Raw genomic sequence first — 12,081 nt, 5'->3', positions numbered from 1 at the left:
AAAGGAGCTGATCAGACAATCAGTGGGTCAAGTCCCTCTCAGGCACATAGCATGTGATCTAGACAGCTCCGGACGGGGGATGCAGAGCAGTGTCATTGAGACCGAAGGCCAGCCAAGGCCATTGCCTTCTCTCCCTGCAACAGTCCCTAACCCCCTCCCTCTCTCCCCCTGGCTCACACCCTCTCCTGTGGCAAGAGGTTCCTTACCTGAATTGTGCCGTGTGACCTACTTTCCTCTGACCTCTTTGGATCCCCAGAAGATGCAGCCCTGCTCGATTTCATTGGCTGACCCTGGACTCTAATATGGAGGGAGCCCTGTTCCCTCTAAGGCAGGTGTGCGCTCACAAGTTTTCGGAGGTCCGCTCAGTTCATTTTAGATCCCGCTCAGGTTGAATCAGGAAGGCCCCACTCGGAATGCACATGCTGCGCACACACGGCCTTGATCCTGCCGCCCAGAACAAAACTCACCCCACAGAGAGGCCACTGGAGGAGGGAGCCCCTCCGTGCATCGCTGCCGAGAGATCTCTCCCCTGCCCCCCTGCCCGTCTTGTAAACGGGCTGGCATGATGGCGCTGCAGGGCAGCTACTTCCACGTGGTCTGTATTTCAACGGGCAGGGGGGCAGGCGAGGGGCCGAAGGCCTCTCCATGCTGAATCCCATTGGCAAGGGTTTTAAAACACACACACAGAGCCAGGAAGCGTTTGACTCCCTTTAATGGAGGGGTTGGAGATGGTACTTCTGCACTGCTCTCAATGAGGCATATGTGCCGGCCAAGAACACGCATCGCATCTCAGCGCAGGCTCTGCTAAACCAAGGATTGTTCGGACACGTAAAGAGAGTGGAATTTGTCACTCCTAATATTGTGGTGTTGCCAATGATCAAAACCAAGAACTCAAACCTTGACACGATGTTAAGGCACCATTTCATTAGGGGCAAACACCCAAATATTCCAAGGAATGCAAAAAAGCAGGCCCAAAAATAAGTAGTTCCTCTTTCTCTCTCTGAGGGCTTGTGAAAGAAACTGCTTGCACAGTTGATGGGCCCCTTCGGCCCCGACACTCTCTTTCTGTCCCTCCTCCCAATTCAAAACAAAAAAAATCAACTGCCAGTGTTCGGAGGGAAGGCGCAAAGGCCATGCACAGAGTTCAAAGCACCAGGTGCTGTTCTCCACAAAAGCAGGGGCTCCCACCCACCCTGCAGAAAATGGGCCCTCAGGGTTCACGGTGCCATCTGAGAGCAAACGCCCATCACGTCCCACAACAAGAGTGGTGTAAACGTGGCTCTTAAGCAGCCCCTTGGTCTAACAGGCCAGGCAGCAAAAAGGGGACCTGAGAAGAGGCACCAGGGGAGACGGGTAGCCCTTGCCGTCCCACATGAGGAGGGGGAAGGCAGGGCAAAGGCTGAAGGCCAGACTGCGGCGGGAACAGAGCGCGCACACAGGCGCACGAGCCGAGGGCTCAAGCACAGACGACAGCCTTGGAGGAGGTTATGAAAATAGCTTTATTCTGCACACCCGTACTTCTGAAATATAAACCTCCTGCAAACTTCCATCACAGGTTAAACTTTTCCAGTCGGCAGGTTCATCCTCTACAATAAAGTTTTCTGGTCACAGCATGATCCCATTTAATGTGTCAAGTGCCTAATCTTGATGGCTCAGCAGCAGCAGCAAAACTTACACAGGAAGGGCAACTTTTACACACACACACACCCCAGCCACCAGGCCCCCTGGGTCCAATTAAAGTCACAGCCCCCGTGGTTGCCAGCTCACCGTCTGGGTTGGCTCTGCTGCAGGCGAGCAGGGGGTGCCAACCCTGGCTCCCACTGGCCAAGTACAGAATGGGGGGGCGCTGTGCAGCCACACGGGGAGACGGAAAGCAGAAGCCACAACACCACACAGCAGCCGCCGAGTTTCCCTTTCGGAAGAACTCATCCCATCCCACCCGACAGGCCCCAGTTGATTTTCCCTTTCAAGATCCAGCAACGCTCATCAGCTTGGCGGCGGCGGCGGGGAGAGGCCAGGGAGGGAAGAACGGGTCCCTCCTCACCCCAGCAGAGCTCCTCAGGGAGCCTCTCAAAACATGCCTGTGCAAACGCCGAGGCCGCGGAAAGGCTGAGGTGCCAACTCATAATGCACAGCACTGAAGCGCCCCTTGTACGGGCTGCTCCCTTATAAGCCTGAATGTGTTACCTGCAGGAAGATTTTGAGGGGGGGGGGATCTTCCCACAAGACAGGCACAAGCACTCAGACAAGACCATCACCACGCAAAGACCCACACCTGTTGCATTTAACCCAGGAACACACTGCCGGTCTGCGAGCAGCGGAATCTCCGCCTCCTGCATGAGGGCAAGAACACTCCAGGCCACGGAAGTGTCCACGAGAGATGCAGCAGCAGCAGCAGCAGCAGGTATGAGAGGCTTCCGAGCTGCCCCCCCCGCCCGCTGCTGCAGAGAACGCAACAGCGACGTGTGTCTGTGTGTGGCTCTTGTCATATTCCTCAAGAAGGCAGGTCTGGCGAGGAGGATGGCGGGGCCAGGCGGGGCCAGGGGGGCGTTCGCGGCAGGGAGGCAGCACAGCCCAAGGACCGCCTCCCGGCTTTCCATCAAGCGGCACGCCCTCCATGCCCAAGCTGGCGTTCTCCCGTTTTCGAGGCGAGGTGGGCTTCCCGGGCAGTCCTTGCCACCTCGTCCTTGAAGGCACAGGAGGGGCTCAGCCACAGACGGGCGGGGATGCTGCTCCCAAAGTAGAGCTTGCTGTTGGCAGCAACGGCCTGGTAGCGCATCAGCTCCAGGTAGGCTGGCGTGAGTTTCAGCTGTGCAGAGAGCCGGGCCAGGCCGGGGGGGGGGTGGGGGGACACGGGGGGGGGGGGAGACACACGACATAGAACGGCCTTGTGAATAGTTGGACACGCAAAACAACAACATCTCCTTTTAAGGGGCCTCTGCACCCAAAATCTCCACAAATACCTCTGCTCACTGGGCCAAGAGGCACCTTCTAACGTGGTGATTCTCTTTATTGAGCAGGAGGAGAGTAACTGGCCCTCTCCACCCGCAGCACAGCATCCCTCCAGTGACTGTGGCTGGCACCTATCCTACATTTCTTTTAGATTGTAAGCCCTTTGGGGACAGGGAGCCATCTTATTTATTTATTATTTGTCTGTGTAAACTGCCCTGAGCCATTTTTGGAAGGGCGGTATAGAAATCGAATGAATGAATGAAGAAATGCAGCAGTTAGGCGTCCCTCTCCCCTGAAAGGAGGGCTCTCAGTCCCCCCCCCCTGCCTTTGCAGGTGCAGGCAAGAAGCTAAACTCACCTTGTTCGAGTCGGCGGCTTTTTGTGCCGAGTAGTATTCGGCGTCCGCTTTTGCCTTCTCTCTTGCTAAGAAGGCGGCATCTGAAAGGGCAAGGCAATCTCATCAGACAGTCTTGATGATGGGGCAGCTCAGTGGGAACAAGACCTCTGACTCCTGCAGATGGTGGCCTACAACTCCCATCATCCCTGGCTACTGGCCAGTGTGGCTGGGGGTTATGGGAGCTGTAGTTCAAAAACAGCTGGGGGGGGGGGCTGAGTTGAGCAGGCCTGGTCTTGGCCCTTGAGCAAGCGCCTCCCGGACATCTCCCACCTTCCAACTGGCTCAGGCAAGCAGACGGGCGGCTTGCAGCAGGCGGGACTCGGTGCGGCTGGAGAGGGGGCCGCTTGGCAACCTCTGCAGTCTCTCTCAGCCTGGAGAGGCCGCTCGTTCCGGAGAAGGGCCTCATCTCCAGGGGGCTGAGCGGGCGGGCGGCCTTTCAGTGCCTGGACCCCCTGGCCACACAACCTTCAGCCTGGGAGCCACTGCAGGGGCTGCAGCCAGCAGGCTCACACGAAGCAAGCTGCTGCCTCCTCTAGTTTGCAAGTGGAAAATCTGGCCAAGGGAATCCCGGGCAGGAGCTGGATGGGGGGGGGGGGGAGCACACACATCTCAGCCGGGGGGGGGGGGTCCATCTCAAGCCTGCCTCCAAACCTCTGGCCAGCAAATCCATTTCCGCCAGGCTTCCCAGCACTGCTTGGCATCAGTTTTAAAGGAGCAGAAGATCCATGAGGAACCAGTCCGAGGAGACCCAGCCTGACACTAGGCAGGCGCTCTCTGAGTGGCCCCTTGAGACCCCGGAGGCCAGGTTCGCCCCACCCACCCTCCCACCGCTCTGTGAGGCCTGCCGCTTCCCTGGCCCCAGACGTCAAGCAGCCTCAGCAAGAGCCTCAGGGGAAGCCGGTGGGGGGTCCATGCCCAACAACGGCAGCCGATGCCTCAGGCCTCCAAGGACGCGCACGTGTGCGTGTGCGCGCAGGCAGCTTCCAGGTAGAGGGATGGCCAGAGCGCGCCTCCTGGCAATGGGCCACACTCCCTGCCGCCCGGAGGCCCCCTGAGACATGGAGCCTTCGGGAGTGGGGGCTGCCCGAGCTACCTGCCTTCAAGCTCGGAAATCCGCTTCTCCGTCAGCGTCTCCATGACCTTCTGCCGATGCCAGATCTTGGCCACCTGAGCCGTCGTCTCCGCTTCTGTCATCAGAAAACATCCAGTCAAGTGCAATGGCAGAGATGCTGCAGAGGCGCTGCCATGCTTGCCAAGGCCGCCAAGAACCAGGAGACGCAGGGCCCGGCCCCAGCAGGAGGCCTTTCCCACCGCAGCCCCATGGAGGCTGGCCTCCGGCATGCTGCGCCCCCCCCACCCCGCCTCCTCAGGACGTGGATCTCGCCAGGGCGGCAGCGGCGTCCTCAAGGAGCTCCTCCCACAGGGCAGGGGTTCAAGCAGAGGCTGCACGTGGTGTCCCCCCCCACACACCCCGGAGCGCCCCACTTGATCCCACCTCCACAAAATGCAAAATGATCCAAGATTTAAAACTTGTGGCCACAATTGCTCGTCTGAGCATTCCTTTGCTTGGCGGGGGGTGGGGTGGCAAGCCGAGTCAGGGTTGCCCCGTTTTGTGCCTCCAGCGGCTTTGGGGCCGCGGCTCCCAGCAGCCCAACAACTGTGGCCAATAACCAAGAGATGATGGGAGTCGTCGTCCAGCACCTGCAGAAGGGCCGGGCTGTGCAGCCCTGTGGCGGGTCATGCGCCTCAGCCGGGAAGAAGCCCCAAAGGCCCAGGACACAGAGCTCCGAGCCCCCTTGTGAGCCATCGCGGCCTGCTGTGAAGGGAGAGCCACAAAGATGCCAGGCTGCTGCAACCTGCCACTGGGGCTCTTCGCGTGGCCGCCTGCGCAGAACCCTTGTCAGAGTCTCTCCGGGCTAACTTCCCTCCAGCCTTTCCATGGGCGCGAGGGCTCCCCTCTTCGGGCACGGAGTCCGTCAACCTAAAGCCTTAGAGGGGGGCGTTGGGTGGGTGGGTAAGTGCACAGAGGACCACCAGATGAACCAAAATTGCAGGTAAGCAACCTGCCGTCAGGACAGACTGGGGGCGGGGGGGCTCATGGACATGCTCATGCCACCGGAGGGGGCGGGGCTACCACCCCAAATGCTGCGGATGCCAGCTTGGAGAAACTCTGACGAGGTTTCTGTGCAGGCGCAAAGCTCAATTGTGTAGAGACCCCTCTTGCTGGCTAAACGGGGATGCTTCCCTTTCAAGACCCTGTGGGCTTTATGCCCAAACACAGAGAAAAGCCTGCAGGAAGGTGTGCAGTGGGGGGGGGGGGACCACTTCCTCCTCCTCGATCTCTGGCTGTGGCTCAAAAGGCTCCTCCTGGGCCAAAGCAAGGAGACTGGCGAGGTGGGGCATCTAAATCACGCGCGCCAGGGGGGGGGGGGTCCGGGGAGTGGCCAGCCCTCTGGCTCCCAGGAGGAATGGGTGCGGGAAGGAGGGGGAGCCGGTCCAGAGCCAAGCGGGGGCAGCTGGGGCTCCAGTGGGCCCTGCCTCAGGCGCCGGAGTCCGGCACTCCTCCGTGGCTGGCAAAGACAACTCAGCAGGCAGCCTCACCTATGACGGCCCTCTTCCTTTCGGTCTCCGCCTCCTTCTCCACCACCTTCTGCTTCTGGGTGGCGATCAAGAGCTTGGTCTTCTCCATTTCCCTGCAGAGCAAGAGAGAGGACACCGCCTGGAGGGCTGCCCGGGGGGGGGGGGTGTCCCAGCCAGCCTCCCTTCAGGGCCCCCCACGGGCCCCCCTCTGCCAAGAGGGCAGAGCAGCTGGCGAGGGACGAGGAGGGGGCTTTGGGCGTGCAGGAGGACTGAGGCGGGAGGGACAGTCGCCACCCCCCACCCCACTGGCCAGCTGCAGGGCAGGCTTGGGTTGCCCACAGGAGGACCGTCCTGCTCTTGGGCCTCGGCGGTGCCCTTCGGCTCGTGTCAACCTTTCTGCTAATGAAACTGGCTCCAAAGGCCGCTGTCCTCCCAAGCACTTGCGGTGGTGCAAACGCCCGCAGCCTCGCGCCGTGGCGAGCGATGTTCTCTGTGGCCGGGATGACAGCAGCCACCTCGAGCCAGCCAGGTTCCCGTTCCCCTGGCCTCACCCCCCACTGCCGCCTCTTCCTTCCTGCCAATCCCCCTTCGGCCCAGCAGGAAAGAGCGGCCTCTAAACGGCCCGGCCGGCTCCTCAGCCACAGCCTAAGTGGACAGAATGGCCTTTCTTCCAGGAATGCCGGTCTCCAGACATGGGGGTGGAGCTATGAACAGCCTCCTCTGCGGCCCGACGGAACAATCCTGCCTCTCTCGCGGAAGGGGCTTCGTTCCGTCCAACAACAGCAAACCAGGTTCACCGTTTCCCTTGAAACTGGCACCCCTGCCTGACAAGAAAGGGCCCCCCCCCCGTGTGTTTCTAGTTCTCCAGCATCTCCCACTCAGCTTGGGAAGTGGCCAGGACTGCCCGGCAAAGCAGGGAATCCCCACCCCAGCTCGGTCTGGCCTGCCTGGCACCGAGCACCGCTTTGGGTGCAAATCCTCTGCTCATGTGCTTTGCACATCTGAGATGCCGAAAGAACGACTCGGACAGCCCTCTCTGCAGCCCTTCTGACTCCTTGGCTGTAACCCGAGAAATGACCCTAAAATGCTGGGAAAGGGACCCGAAAGAGAGGAAACCGCAGATGCCCAGAGGTCCGCCCCCCCCCCCCCCCGCAGACGTCAGCTAGCGGAGACCAAGGAGGTCTCTCCTCCCACAGAGCCCCGAAGGCAGGCGCAAGGAGCATGTGCGCACACAGAGCCTGAGGCGGAGAGGGGGCGGCTTTTCCAGCCGGGCAGAGCTGGATGCAATCCCTGGCCACAAATACTCACACAAGCTCAAAATTTCTCCGGATGGCTTCGGGGATCTTGGGCTTGGTCACACGAACAGCCTGAAGAGAGAAAGGGGGGGGGGAGGAAGGCAGAACTCAGACCGGCAGCATCCGCCCGCCTGGCCCATCACATGACCAGGAGCGCTCACAGGAGACTCTCACACCCACACCCCCCCCCCACAACTGGGGTGCTCCCCAGCACCTCACCTCCCCCCCCCCCGCCGTTGAGCCACTGGCGGGTCTGGCTGGCCGGCCTCCTCCACAGCACCCCTTCCCTGGGAGCCCCAGCCAGCCACCCCCTCCGTGGAGGGCATCCCTGCCCAAGACCAGGCTGGTGAGCCCAGGGCAAAGGCCTCGCGACCCGCCCCCTCCCAGCTGAGCTGCAAGCACTGCTCCCGCCCCTCTCCCCACCCAGACATGGGCAGAAGCTACGGGGGGGGGGATGTCGTGCCCCTGCCCTGCTCTATCCCTGCCTGCGTCTGTGCCAGCAAAGGATGGGAAAGCCCCCTGCCTCCCCCCAACACACACACACACCACAAAGCTGCCAAGTTGTTTCCTTTCCTCAGAGAGAAAGGAAAGCACTGATGGCTGCTTCAAGACAGAGCCGCCTTTTGCGTGGGGAGGAGGCCCACCCGCTGCAGGGTTGCCAGGGAGCACCTCCACCACTCCAGGGATGCAACTAACTACCACAGGCGGAATTGTGACCCTCCTTACAGACCTGGCAGCAACCGGCTCCTGCCCAGGCAACAGAAAGCAATGAAGTGGGCGTGCATGGAACCTCACCCGGGGAGCCAACTCCACGGAGGAAACCCTGGGCCCCTTGGGGTTGAGTTGGAGCGACAAACGGCAGCTCATAGGCGCCTCCTTAGAGAGCTGCAGCTCTTTAGCTGACAGGCAGGGATGCCAGGCCCCTGATCCCCTCTGCAAGAGCGCCCAGGTGGTGGATGTGGGTGCTTAGAAACTGGGCACTCTTCTGCCTGTTTGGCACCAACCCATCCATCTCCAGGAAGTTTAGGATCCGCTGAATATCCTTGAGGCTTTGCTCTCTGGGCACGGGTTAGATCAATAGATCGACCAGATAAAGATGCAAATGCACATCCTTGGTCCACAAATGCACCACGAGTGCCACAGTGACCTTGGTAAACACTTGTGGCACAGAGCTTAGACTGAAGGGAAGTGCGTGGTATTGGTAGTGCCGACTGTTGTACGTGGACCCGAAAAACGTCCTGTTGGCAAGGTGAATGGGGATATGGAGATCAGCTTCCTTAAGGCCAATGAAGGTATACGTGTCCCTTTTCTGGCGGGATACAAAGGACAGTCGCAAAAGTGGGGTCTGGGTGTCCAAAAGGAAGGACTGGATGTTTCGTTGGCTCTCTTCTCCTCCTTGGAAGAAAGAGATGGCATGGCCTCCTTTTTGTCTTTAGACTCAAGCAGAATCAGGTCCAAACTTGCACCAAAGCATTTACCACCCTAGTAGGGTGTGGTAGCCAGGTTGGAACGAGACTTCCACCTAACTTCCCAACTCTTGGACCATAAATGTCTCTTAACGTTCACCTCAGATGCCAGAGCTCTGGCAGAAAACCTCATGGCACCCAGTAAAGAGTCCACCATGAAGGCATCTGTTCTTCCTGGCTGGTTCAGCTCTTGCCTAAGCTTGAAGTTGTTGCCTGATGGAACCAACTGTGAGAGTTCCTTAACCCATCACAGGGGTGCCCAGGTGAATATGGAGGAAGCCTCACATGACTTCCTCAAAGCAGCACCACATCTTGGGACACCCCCGTCCTTGGGCAATCCCTGGCCAGTAATCAGGGCAGCCATGGGTGCATCCACCCAAGGAACCCTCAGCATGTCCACAAGCTCCTAAGGGGCCAGATCAAAGCACTTTAAGGTGGCTGAAGGGACCCCGCCGTGGGGGGTCCGTGGGGAAGTCTCCTGATCACCCTTGGGTTCTGTGGGTGGGGCGGGCTCTTGCCCTTCTAGATTCAGGGTCCTGCAGGCCTTGTACAATCATGCGGCGAGGACTCCCTGGGGGAAAGCCCGGGAGAAGCCGAAGGCTCCCGGCCTGCTGCCTCCTGGCCAGCAGAAGAATCCTCTGAGCTGTCCCTGGGATGGGATGGGATGAGAGAGATCCCCAAGATCTGGCTGGAATGGAGCATTGGGGGCTGGGGGAGCTTCAGGCGATCGGCATGGGAGCCTCCAGCTCCTGCCTGCCCCGCGTTCTCCAGGCAGCCTAGGCAGCTCGAGTGACCCCAGATCAGAGCCCAGATCAGAGGAGCAACAGCGGCCTCCCTGCATCCCTTTCGTAGTGGAGATCACCCTCGGTCTGCAGACTTGGGTCCAACACAGTCAGGGCCGTGAAGCATCTCTAATGGCAGCTTCCCCCTACCTTTTGCTGGACTTCCCTGTGTTGGAAGGCCTTTTGCTCCCTGCAAGACCAATCCTTGAGCCAGACTGGGACAGGTTTGGGGATACCCTTGTCCCTCACCAGTGCTGAGCTCCCCGCGCCCGATGGACCCTGGCTAGGGCACTTGTGCCCACCCTCAGAAACACAGACGCCCCTCCTCTGGGCCTCCACGGATGGCCTGAGCCCCAGCCAAGCCCCTGCCAGCGGGGGGAGCCGGTGGTGGTGGCGGCTGCTGCACTGAGATGGCAAGCAGGATCGGGAGGCCACGCGCAGCTCCTCGGCTGAGGCTCAGAGTCTTCTTCCGCAGGTTTGCCCGGCCCAGGAAGGAGACAGGCTTATCCAAAGGGAAGCCTCCCTCTCGCTGCTTCCCTCGTGCTCCGCCCTTGTGGCAACTGATGGAGGTCTGGTGGGCTGAAGGTGAAAACGCCAGCTGGAGGATGCAGCCACGCCCCATTTCCCATTCCCTCCTAGCTCTCAGCTAACCCACTGGAGGGCAGAAAGTGGGAGGCACAGACGGGGCACCAAAGCTCCTTCTCCGGAGCGAGATAGGACGGAAACTGGGAGGCCCGGTGGTGGGGTGGGCGGGGGGCTTCCTCCTACACAAGCTGATCCGATCTAAGCTGTGGTTGGCCCTGCCTCGGGAGCAGATAGGCTATAGCAGCAGCCTGGCTCTGGAGACGCTCCCCCAGAGAGGGAGCAGGCAACTCTGCGCAAAAGCTGGACCAGTGGGAATAAGAACATCACAACAGCCCTGTTGGATCAGGCCCAAGGAGGCCCATCCAGCCCAGCATCCTGTTTCACACAGTGGCCCACCAGATGCCTCTGGGAAGCCCACAGGCAAGAGCTCTGTGCCTGCCCTCTCTCCTGCTGCTGCTGCTCCCCTGCCACTGGTGTCGAGAGGCATCTGCCTCTGAGGCTGGAGGTGGCCCACAGCCACCAGACTAGTGGCCATCGATAGACCTGTCCTCCATGAATCTGTCTAAGCCCCTTTTAAAGCCATCCAAGCTGGTGGCCATCACATCTCACGGCAAAGAATTCCATAGATTAATTATGCGCTGTGTGAAAAAGTGCTTCCTCCTGTCGGTCATAAATTTCCCGACCTTCAGTTTCATGGGGTGACCCCTGGTTCTAGGCTTGTGAGAGAAGGAGAAACATTTCTCTCTGTCCACCCTCTCCATTCCATGCATGATTTTATACACCTCGCTCATGTCTCCCCTTAGTTGCCTCTTTTCCAAGGTAAAGAGCCCCAGATGCTGTAGCCTAGACTGATAAGGAAGGTGCTCCAGGCCCCTGATCCTCTGGGCTGCCCTCCAGTTCTACAATGTCCTTCTTAAGATACGGTGACCAAAGCTGTACGTGGTACTCCAGATGTGGCCGCACCATAGATTTGTATAAGGGAATGAAAAAAGTGCCTCCTGGGAAGCCAGAGACTCGCCCTACTACGATGACGATAAACTGCTTTTCAACCAAAATTCCCAAGGCAGTTAACACAGAAAAATATATAAATAAGATGGCACCTATTCCCAAAGGGCTTGCAATCTAAAAAGCAAGCTAAGGTAGAAACCAGCAACAGCCACAGGAGGGAGGCTGTGCTGGGGTTGGAGAGGGCCAGTTGCTCTCCCCCTGCTAAATAGAAAGAAATCACCACTTCAAAAGGTGGCTCTTTGCTCAGCTCACAGGGGCAGTTAGCAGGTGACCCTGTCGCCTCACATGCATCCCGGAGGAAGCCTGAGCTTCTGAGAGACAAAAGGACTGCTGATACACCAAGAGGCACGGGAGGCTGGAGCAGAGGTGAACCTTTTCGGACACCCCAGAAATGCAACTGAGGCCAGGAAGATAAAGCCAGACAAGCAGGGTCTGGACGAGGGAGCCCTTTCGTTCTGGCCTTCCTCCTCTCCGAGCAAACCACGCCCCGCCCCACCCTTCTCAAGGTCTGGTCCCCTGAACCTGGTCTAAAAGCCTTCAGCCTTTGTTCGCATCTGATAATGCCTGGGCCAAAAACTCTGATGTCCTGAAAGTGAGGTACTTTGTTTTTAGCAAAACTAGCAGCTTATCTTGGAGAGACGCTCCCATCTTTGAGAGTAAACACACTTAGCACGGAGGTCTTTATACACCTCACATTCAAAGACAATATGGATGAGATCTTCAATGGCCCGGAGGTTACAGAAGCTGACGCTATTTCTGCTCCTAGAGGTGCCTTTGAATCGCCCCTCCCAAGGGTAGGGAGTTGAGCTTTAGGAAAAGCCCCTCTTAGCTTCACATCACTTAGATCCCACGTACAGAAGTGGCATAAACAGGTGGGGCAAGCTAAGCAGCTAAGGAGAGACACACAGAAGAACAAAAGGGTTCGATTCACCACCTCTTGTATCCGCCACTTGAACCTGCACCTCGGGATCTTTAGGTCACTGCAGAATGGCGCACCTGGCCCCACCACAGCCGGAA

At 59.0% G+C, this 12,081-nt stretch overlaps 1 protein-coding gene across 2 annotated transcripts in view; it reads right to left on the bottom strand.

The window, feature by feature from the left end:
- Window positions 1-1,481: 1,481 nt before the first annotated feature.
- Window positions 1,482-12,081, bottom strand: part of ERLIN1 (ER lipid raft associated 1) — an 18,702-nt gene continuing 8,102 nt past the window's right edge. For both annotated transcript variants that reach the window (XM_053282920.1, XM_053282921.1), the window contains 5 exons: window positions 7,237-7,295; window positions 5,950-6,041; window positions 4,446-4,535; window positions 3,310-3,389; window positions 1,482-2,809 (listed from right to left, as the gene is read on the bottom strand). In XM_053282920.1, the coding sequence (XP_053138895.1) occupies window positions 2,600-2,809; window positions 3,310-3,389; window positions 4,446-4,535; window positions 5,950-6,041; window positions 7,237-7,295 (531 nt within the window). In that variant the 3' untranslated portion in view covers window positions 1,482-2,599. The remainder of the gene's footprint in view (window positions 2,810-3,309; window positions 3,390-4,445; window positions 4,536-5,949; window positions 6,042-7,236; window positions 7,296-12,081) is intronic.

The sequence above is a fragment of the Hemicordylus capensis genome, chromosome 1, assembly GCF_027244095.1.
Source record: "Hemicordylus capensis ecotype Gifberg chromosome 1, rHemCap1.1.pri, whole genome shotgun sequence".
Taxonomy (NCBI): Eukaryota; Metazoa; Chordata; class Lepidosauria; order Squamata; family Cordylidae; genus Hemicordylus; species Hemicordylus capensis.
This window is presented reverse-complemented; position numbering and strand designations above follow the sequence as displayed.